General features: G+C 38.7%; 1 protein-coding gene across 1 annotated transcript; it reads right to left on the bottom strand.

The window, feature by feature from the left end:
- Positions 1–15: 15 nt before the first annotated feature.
- On the bottom strand, positions 16–8439 carry LOC111193004 (stonustoxin subunit beta). The gene is made up of 3 exons (XM_022671550.2): positions 6164–8439; positions 3097–3143; positions 16–3011 (listed from the first exon to the last, which is right to left on the bottom strand). The coding sequence occupies exons 1-3, from the start codon at positions 6367–6369 to the stop codon at positions 2431–2433; spliced, it is 834 nt and encodes a 277-aa protein (XP_022527271.2). The 5' UTR covers positions 6370–8439; the 3' UTR covers positions 16–2430.
- Positions 8440–10549: the final 2110 nt, after the last annotated feature.

The raw sequence follows: 10549 nt of genomic DNA on the forward strand, positions 1-10549 counted from the left end.
TATGGACTATGCCTTCCGCCAAAAAGTAGTTCCACAACAACTGTAACAGAACTGAAACTTAACTTTACGGTGTAATTGGTTTATACAGACTAACACCACGAAAGTTAGCTTGAAAGCAAAATTAGGAATAGGCGAAAATGGTAACATTAGGAGCGTGAAATAACGCTAATACTCTCCACTCCTGCTCAAAGGAGTCTTCTTCTGGTAAAAGCTGCGCGTTTTTGAGCATTTCTGCTTGTTTTGCTGGGTGTTGTTGGTTAGCTAGCCGGCTGGACTGTGGTTAGGTTAGCGTAGCTTGCTTTAGCTCAGCTTAGCCTAGCCTGGCTCGTCAAGTTACCGTTCTGGCTGTCAGACAGCATTAGCCGAGGTTGAGCACTAGCCTGTGCTAAGCTAGCGCTGCTGCTGGTGCCGCTGGAGGTGATAATTTAAAACTGTCCTGTGTATATACGCCATTACTCGGCAACGCGTCGGCGGAGTGATACTAGTTTAGTGTGAGAAGGCGGTGATGTTATCTTAATATCAGCACTGCTAGAAAACTTCTCAACCAATCAGATTGTGAGGTCGGAACTAACTGTTCTATAAATAGCATTATTTACATATTTAAATGCAGTATAGGGTGACAAAATTTTCACATGGTGAGACAAGAAAACCCTGTCACACCTGTGACGTTTCATGTACTTAGCATGACATTAAGCAATGTGGCTTTATGCTAGCATAATAAAACCATGCTTACTACAATATGACAAGTAGTTTTAAAGGTAATATTGATTGAAAAGTAATTTAATTTGGGCATTTTTGTGTAAAATGTGTCACAGCTTATAATATGCAAAATGGAACTGATGCAGGAGTGCTAGATATACTTGATTTTTTTTTTTAAACATAAAAAGCGATAATTCACCCTGTAACTGTCAGTATTCTTCTGAGATGTTCTTCCCAGGCCCCCAACTTTTCCCTTCCAAAACATGCCACCGGAAGTGTGCTGCTGAGGGATGAGAGGACCATTTGAGCAAAGCTATCCATTCACTTCCATTCATTTCTAGGTGTCTTTAAACCAATAATAAATGTATTTCCAAGACGTTTTTCGATTATGACACGGCCCGTGTTCTTTTCTACAAAGAACGCGGTTTCTGTCATTTGATCCATAAGATTAATAATCTGTTCATAGCTTTAGAAAATAAAGTTTTTATACAACTATGCTAACGATGACGTGAAAAAAACGCAACCCAAAATACTGTGCTGTAATGTTTGAAGAAGTTGCTCCTTATAATTCAAAAGTACAGAGCCGATTGCCATTGAACAGGGTCAAAGTAACCTCTTATTATGCAAATATAATACTACTACTAACATTGATAGTACATTGTAGATAGTAAGATAGTAGTAAATAGAAGTAAGATAGGCCATGAGAATTATAATGTATAGATAGAACTATAGTTAATATTACACATTTGTTATTATCATTACAGAGTTTCAAAATGCTTGTTATATAGATAAACTATGAATATTCTTAAGTAAATTCGTGGACTAATATTGGCTATCAGTAATTATAGTCTATATCTGCTGTTTATTTAATAAAAAACCCATTCTGGGACAGAATGGAGCTTTTCTCACTGTATTCTTTTTGGAGTGAATAGTTCTTTGCAGCTCCTATAAACAGTACGGTTGTTTGCACGGCACGCGGAAGATTCGCGTCATGCTGGCGCCTGCGCAATCTCTCACTTTCCCGGTTAACGCCCCACGAGAAGCCGATCAGGAAGTGACACGATTGGCCTCACCTGGCTCCGTTGAAATCAGCGGGATGTTAATAGTGGCTCAAAATATTATGCCCGAACTTTTAGCCAAGCAGACTCACAAGTAGACATCTGGGTTATTAATATATGATTGATTAAACAGAAAATAAATACATTTTCTTGTTTTTATTAAAAATCTAACTTTGTGAAATGTGATTGGGACTTTTTACACAGGGCCATGTAGGTTTGGATTTCTTTCTCCCTCAATAATAAAAACAACTTAATTTAAAAACAGCATTTTGTGTTTACTTGTGTTGTCTTTGACTAATATTTTAATTTGTTTGATAATCTAAAACATCAGCAAAAATATAAGAAATCAAACACTTTTTCACACCACTATATATATATATATATATACACACACTGTGCCGCCCGTACATCATTTAAAGCAAAGTGGGAAATGTGGATAATAGTATTGACATTTTGTGTAGGAATGAGTCACTCTTTCCACTCCTCAGTAATCTCTAACATAATAATGTCAAAGTGTACAATTTTTTAATATTTTAAATGGTATCTTCAGAATAAAACATTGTGAGCAACAAGAGAAAAGGTAATCAGGGCATTGTGCGTGTCTATAAGAAGCATGTGATCATTGTTAGTGGTATTTTGCACTGCTTTTGATCCATTGCAGCTTTTACAATCCTTAAAACAAGTCATGGCAGCAGACAGGGCCAGGGTTTGGTGGCAGCAGACGTATTCCAGCAGAAACAATGAAAACCAAATAGAGTGGTCCGGTGAATTTGGCATAAAACGTGTGAATGAGTTCAGCCTTGTCATGTGTGACATTATAGAAGGACAGAATACCTGCAGCCCAATCGAGATACACCCCAACTCTCCAGGGTAAATGATCAGGAAGTTGAGTTTCTACCCCATCATGCACTGCCAGCGACAAGGGAAAGGGTGTGCTTAATGTAATAGCCCATGACTTCTTGTTTTCTCCTGGGGTACAGGCATCGGCAGGCCCTTTCCTGCTCATGTCTTTGTAGGCCACCCCGATAGTGGCAAACCTTCCAAACCACTCTACTTGACAGAAGTGGCGACCAGAGAGCCCTTCTCTGCACATCACTTGGGAATACCATTTAAACCTCTCTGGATGTTCTGGGAGAGGCTGTGGGTATTCTGAGAGGAAAAATGGCGGGTAATAATGCCATGCTTCTTTGTCACCCTCAGACACCTTCAGTTCTACAGAGGCTGTGTTGGGATCCAGAGTCAGAGAGCACTGATCTGAGGAGGGGAAAGAGATGTGTTTTAAATGTGTGAGGTAAAAACTACAGATCACATTGTTTAATGTATGAAAAAGGACACATACTTTCCAGAAGCTCTTCAGTGCTGCGATGCTCTCCAAAGTCTTCTACACTATTGAGATAAACAGCAACATTTTATTAAACAACAACTGCAAAAGTGCCTCGTTACTAAATCTCAAAATACTAATATGCTATCACAGAATGGCTTACAGTCAACAGTGTAAAGCTATGTAAAGAACATAGAGCCGTTAAAAAGGTTTCTATTGGTTTTGCCTTTTTATCTTACTAAATTGTGTTACATTTTAATATGAGACAAAGATAACCTGAGTAATTACACAATACTGTTTTAAAGAGATAATTGTATTTATTAAGGGAAAAAAATCTATTTAAACCTACATGGCCCTATGTGATTGAAGTGTTTGCTTCTTAGACCTAAACCTAATAAATTAGCAGCAACAACTGCAATCAACTTCCCACTCATCTTTACAGAATTGTTTTAATTTAGACACATTGGAGGGTTTTTGAGCATGAACTGCCTGTTTAAGATCATGCACCAGCATCTCAATCCGACTTTGACTAGGTCACTCTAAAACCTTCCTTTTGTTTTTTCTTTTGAGTCATTTAGAGGTTGACTTGTTTGTGTGCTTTGGATCATTGTCCTGCTGCAGATCCAAAGTACACCTGAGCTTGAGGTCATGAACAGATGGCTGGACATGCTCCTTTAGGATTGTCGGGTTGACAGCAAAATTCCTGGTTCCATCAATTACAGCAAGGTGCCCAGACCATCACATTACCACCATGTTTAACTTCATGTCCATACATGATGTACTTTTTCTGTATTTGTGTTCATTTTATGTCAGATGTAATGGGACACACACCTTTCAGAAGTTCCACTTTTGTCTCTTCAGTCCACAAAATATTTTCCCATAGCCCTGGGCAGCATCAAAATGTTTGTTGACAAATATGCCTGTATTCACCCAGTCTCTTTCTAAATATTAAATCATTAACACTGACCTTAACTGACGCAAGTGAGACCTGCAGTTCTTTAAATACTCTGGCTAAATGTTCTGGGTTCTTTTGTGAGCTCCTGGATTAATTGTTCATGCCCTTTTTTTAAAGCTCACCTTCCGCGAAAATCCGATTTTTCTTGTTTTTTTGTGGAATACAGTAGGTCTCTCCGAGTTGAATGTGTACACCTGCTCATTAAACTGTTTTGCAGCCCCCATTGTCTGCAGGAGCTAAGCAAAGAAATCCCCCCTCCCCCCCTCCGAAAAACGGGTGAATTTTGAATGATCTTTCTGCCTACGTAGGCAGAAACTCACAGACCAGCCCACCTTGGCTCGAGAAACTCCCAGAGGCGGAGCTGAAGCGACGCAACATCACCGCTCATCAGTTAGGAGGTGGGAGGCAGTGAGCGGCAGAGCGGTGGAGGGGCGTCGCAGTGCTCCTAGCCAATCAGAGGAGAGATATTTGCATGCTGTTTGCATGTATGAATATTCATGAGCAAAGCTGGAATCCGGTCATTTTGGACACACCCCTAAAACAGTCCATTAAAAAAGAGCTATACAGAGACACCTGAGCACTTTTTTTTTTTTACAAAAACGGCTCACATGTCATTTATTCATACTAGAGACCACAACTAGACATTTTAAAATGAAAGAAAAAACGACGGAAGGTGAGCTTTAATAATTTCAGCCGGTCACTGTTGGGAAGGTTCACCAGTGTTCCATGTTTTCTCTGTTTGTGAATAATAGCTCTCACTGTGGTCTGCTGGAGTCCCAAAGCTTTAGAAATGACTTAGTAACCTTTTCCAGACTAACAGATGACTTGGTTTTCTCATCTGTTTTTGAATTTCTTAATTGTCAGAGCATAATGTGTTGCTTTTTGAGCTCTTTTACTCTGTTTAATGTTGTCAGACAGGTTCTAAATTATTTCTTGATTCTACAGGTCTGGCAGTATTTAGGCCTGGTTGTTGTTAGTGAAATTGAACTCAGCTTTTCAAAAATTGTAGTTATTCGCAGTTAATTCATTGGGGGCAATAACTTTTCACTTTTCAGGTTTGTTTAAATATTTTTTTCCTTAATATATATAATAATAATAATAATAAAATGCTTTTTGTATTTAGTCAGGTTATCTTTGTCTGATATTAAAATTTGTTTAATCTAAAAAATGTAAGTATGAAAAAACAAAAGGTATCTGTAAGGGGCAAATACTTTTTCAGGACACTGTATATATTGTGTTCTTTCTTCATACTTACATACAAGTTTTCATTCAGCGGTATACCTGTACTTATGTGATGTGACAATAAATCTGGATCTTATTTGCCAAATAAATGTATCAACTGGTGGACCTAGCCTAGCACTTCAGTGGATTTTGGAATACAATTTTTAGGAAAGCAGATCTTGAACTCAACTAAACTCAAGAGATTTCACCAGCTCTATTGTTGCCAGTTTCAGTCCCGTTCAGAATGAGCTGTTTAAGGGCGTGGAGTGGATTAGCTGGCGGTGTTAGCGGCTCACCGAGAGGGAGCGTGGAGCGGAATAGCTAAGCTCCCTCATCTGCTGACTTGCCACAGTCAGTAAGTACAGATTCCTCAGTCAGACGAAGTCTGCTGGCTAATCTTGCTGTGTACTGTTTGCGGTTCTCAACCAAAATTACTGAAATGGCAGATCTTCAACTGATCTAGTGGGTGGGGCTCTTGTGGGGGTTGATGGGTGAGGAGTGGTGCCAGAGTGGCTCCTTGCACATTTCCTAATTGTGACGTCACAATAAAGGAGCCATCCAAATTGCTCATAGAAGCGTTTGTCCATTTCACAACAGCCCATGAGCATAAAATGATTCACTCAAATTAGAACTTATTTTAGGTCAATCTTATTTTCTTTTTTTTTACCTTTGAAAAAGGCAGAAACAATTGCTGTTTATTTTAACATGTATGAGTTTAATATATGAACTTTGCAAGTGTAAAGGTTTATGTAGCATGAAATTGTAGTTGTGGTAAATGTGTGCTAGAAAGCTAGATATAGTTTAAGTGTTTGTAAATTTCTTCATAAATATGATCTAAAGTGTCTTCAGATCACTATAAAACAATAAAAATATTAAATACCCTTGAAACATCATCTTCCTCATACTCACACTATTTTCTCCAGTCTGATTGCTGGATCTTCTACAAGAGAGTTGAGCTGGTCAAAGCCAGGTCCTTCTACTGGATTGTAGCTCAGATCTAATTCTCGCAGGTGGGACGGATTCAGACGCAGAGTATTTGTCAGTGTAAAAAATAATAAGCAACATATATTTTTTTGTATTTTCTTTTTTTTCTTTTTTTTTACTTTTCCCAACATTTTTTACCACTTATAAAAACCTAATATTGCAATCATCGAAAGCACCAGAAGTCCACAAAGAGACACAAAAATAGAAAATTCCACTTTCAGGAACATCATTTAGAACATTTAATACAACATCCATCATAACCAGGTCAGGCTGTCCTAGCTCAGCCCAAGAGCAGACCACAGGATGCGTTAAAAGGCTTCATCAATCCTAAAACTTCATTACAGGACCTACAGGTAGCTCTCACCACAGTTGGTGTCAAAGTATAGTGTCTGCCCTGAGAGAGTATACCACATTTCTATTAATTACATAGGTGACCAGGTGAGGTTCTCTGCAATGTGAACACTGAAGAACTTGGTGTTCTTCACAATTTCCACTGCAGAGCCACTGATTTTAAGCACAGCAGGAAACTGAGCACACAGCCCTGGGGGCACCGGTACCGGTATGGTGGTGCTGGAGGTGGTGTTTTCAATCTTGACTGACTGTGACTGACTGACAGGAAATCCAGGACCCAGTTACAGAGGAAGGAGTTCAGGCCCAGCAAGCTCAGTTTTCCAATCAGATGCGGAGGAATGATGGTGTTGAATGCTGAACTGTCGATGAACAGCAATTGAACATAGCAGTCTTTGTTGTCCAGGTGGGTGAGAGCCAGGTGGAGTGTGATAAAGATGACATTGTCTGTTGATCGGTTTGGATGATACACAAACTGCAGTGCGTTCAGTGAGGAGGGGAGCTGGTTTTTGATATGCCTTATGAGTAGCCTCGTAAAGCACTTTTGTTATGATGGGAGTGGGTGCAATGGGACAGTAGTCATTAAACTTTAAACACTGGGAACTCTTTTGGCACACAAACAATGTTGGTGGACTTGACGCATGTTGGCTTGACAGCAGTGCTCAGAGAAATGTTGAAAATGTCTTAGAGAACATCTGCAAGCTGTTCTGCACATCCTCTGAGCACTAGTTGTTTGCTTATTTTGCAGTTTTAGAAGGGTCTGTCAGTCATAGAAGTGGGTGCTGGTTGCTCTGATTGCGTCTGCAACTGCAACTGATCGTATCGCCAATAGGAAGTGGTCCCTTTAGGAAAATACTCTTAACCTCATCTCCTTATATGTATAAAAGACACCCATCACAGAATCAATCTGTCAAAGGACGTCAGGAGCAGAACTTTAGATCTGCACAAAGCTGGAATGGGCAACAAGAACATCAGTAGCTTGGTGAAAAAGTGATACCACTGTTGGCATGATAACTGGATTTGTAAATAAACACCTGAATGATTAATTTAGGCTTGGGAGAATTGATGTCAGATGTGACCAAATTTGAGCTTCTTGACATCAACACATCTCTCCATGTTTGGAGGCAGAGAAATGCTGCATATGACCTCAAGAACACCACCCTCTCGGATAAACATAGAAGTCCTGATTTGAGACTTTTTCTCTGCAAATGTGCAAAGGATTTTGCATTGCTGAGAGACGGATGAACCGGGCCATGTACCGTAGAATCTAGAACCTCAACCTGATGATGGCTTAATTAAAAGCACATTAAGATGTTGGAGCATCATAGTCAATCGCTACCTCTTAATTCAATGAAACAATCTGTGGAGGGAGCTTCAACTTCGAGCTGCCAAGGAACACCTTGAAACTTTAAGATTTTGGCCAAAATCCCCCTTGTGATGTGCACAAGTCTGGTGATCAACTGCTTACCAACAAGAGTACTAAGTCATATTTTGCTTGAGGATCAAATTCTTTTTTCTCACAATCAAATACAAAATAAAGTATAACCTTTATTTAAAGGTCTCCTTCTGCTAACATCCACTTTTTTGTTCTTTGTATAATACTATAGGTCTCTCTGAGTTGTATATGCATGCTGCATATGAAACTATTGTTTAACCTCCATCGTCTGCAGTAGCTAGTAAAAAAAAAAAAAGTTCATGTCTTTGAAAAGGGGGAAACTTATGACAACAGCAGGGGTCTGACAAAACCAGTCTATCTGGCATTAACAAATAAGCCACCTTCTGAAGATTACTGAGATCAAATTTTACCCTATTTTTATGGCTGATATGAACATTACCTAAAGCTAATGGACCAAAGCTATTAATTGCACAGCTGCCACATATGAGAGAGCAGACACAGTGGTAAAATGTTTGTGATAAATTGCTCTGCGACTTTATGTGATTAATCATGTAATTCACTATAATTTATCAGCAATGTTCCCCTTTTTTGTTATTAGGAAGAATACAGTGATGATTTTTAACACAGAACTAGCTAGTTTATTTATTGTAAGATAAAACTGCTGAGCCATTCATTGTACTATAGTTTTACACTCAACTTCTGTTTAGTCCTCACTTTCAAACCTGAGAATCTCCAGTTTACAGGCAGGATTGGCCAGTCCAGCTGAAAGACACTCCACTGAGGAATCATCCAGATAGTTGAAACTGAGGTCCAGCACTCTGAGGTGTGATGAGCTGAGAGCTGAAGCCAGTGCTTTGTAGGGTTTACTCCTCAGATCAGCAGTGCTTTGTAAAACAGCAGAATTTACAGTATAAACACAAACCAGTTCATGAATATCAAAACAAATTCCTAGAACATTAAAAATAAACTTATCAAAGTTGAACCACCAACTTATTAATAACATTGCACTGAGCCAGGAAGATTAACTTATCTAAAGATTAACTTTTTTTTTTTCATTTTTGATTCTCACACGCTCAGACAATTCTTAGCTCCTTTTCTTTCCTTTATGCTCAGTGTGGTTCAAAGGCAAAACAACTGACAAAAAACGTTTCTCTATATAAACTGGTTCACTACGTAATTTCTATACTGTCGGTATCTGAATACACATTAAAAATCACATAATTATTAGTTTGTTATTTCTTACAATTTTAGTCCTTTTCTGGAGTTCTGTGCGAATGATCTTTGATGACTCTATTATAGTCCTAAAGTAGGTAAAGAAATCGCAGTTAAACCAATAAGACAAAAACATTTTACTTGGTATTTATTTATTCTGGAAAATGCTCCAATGTTGCATTATTGTAGGTGGTAATTATGTGAACCTCTAGCAGTTAGTTTAGCAGTTAGTTTAGCAGTTAGTTTGAAGGTGAAATTAGAGTCAGGTGTTTTCAATCACTGGGATGACAATTAGGTTATTAGAGTGGCTGAAGCCTGTTTTACAAGAATCTATCAAAGTCTGCTCCTCGCAACAAAATTTTTTGGAAGTGTATCATTGTTTCTGAGGATTTCAAAAAAGAGTTGAAAAAGGCTTGGACTCCATCAGTCCACAGTCACACAGATAGTATACAAAAAGGAAAAAATTGTAGCTCATTGTGACCATCCCCAGGAGTGGTCGACTAACAAAGATCATTCCAAGATCAAGGCGTGTAATAGTCTGCGAAATCACAAAGGACCTCTTGGGTAACTTCTAAGCAACTGAAGGCCTCTCTTACACTGGCTAATGTTAATGTTCATGATTCCACCATCAGGAGAACACAGATTAACAATGCTGTGCATGTAAGGGTTGCAAGGAAAAATCTACTGCTTTCCAAAAATTAACATTGCTTCACATCTGCAGTTTCCTAAAAATCATGTGGACAAGCCAGAAAGCAGTTGAAGATATGTTTTGTGGACAGATGACACCATAATAGAACTTTTAGTTTATATAAAAAGCTTTATGTTTGGAGAAAATATACACTGCATTTCAGCAAAAAAAACTTAGTGGAAACATAGTGGTGGTAGTATTATATGGGTTGGGCCTGTTTTGCTACACCTGAGCCATGATGAATTTGCCTTCATTGATGGAACATTGAATTCTGAATTATATCAGAGAATTCTAAAGAATAATGTCAGGATATCTGTCCATGAACTGAATCTCAGGAGAAGGTTGGTCATGCAGCAAGACAACCCTAAGCACACAAGCTGTTGAACCAAAGAATGATTAAAGAAGAATAATGTTTTAGAATGGCCGATTCTTGACCTCAGTTCAATCAAAATATTGTGGAAGGACTTGAAGCGAGCAGTTAATGTGAGGAAACCCACCAACACCGCAGACATAAAGCTGTTCTCTACGGAGTAATGGGCTTCCTCCAAACCGGTGTGCAGGACTGATTAACAGTTCCCAGAAACATTTAGTTCAGTTATTGCTGCAAAAGCGTCACACCAGATACTAAAAGCAAAGGTTCACATACTTTTGCCACTCACAAATATAT

Source organism: Astyanax mexicanus, chromosome 2, assembly GCF_023375975.1.
Source record: "Astyanax mexicanus isolate ESR-SI-001 chromosome 2, AstMex3_surface, whole genome shotgun sequence".
Lineage (NCBI taxonomy): Eukaryota > Metazoa > Chordata > Actinopteri > Characiformes > Acestrorhamphidae > Astyanax > Astyanax mexicanus.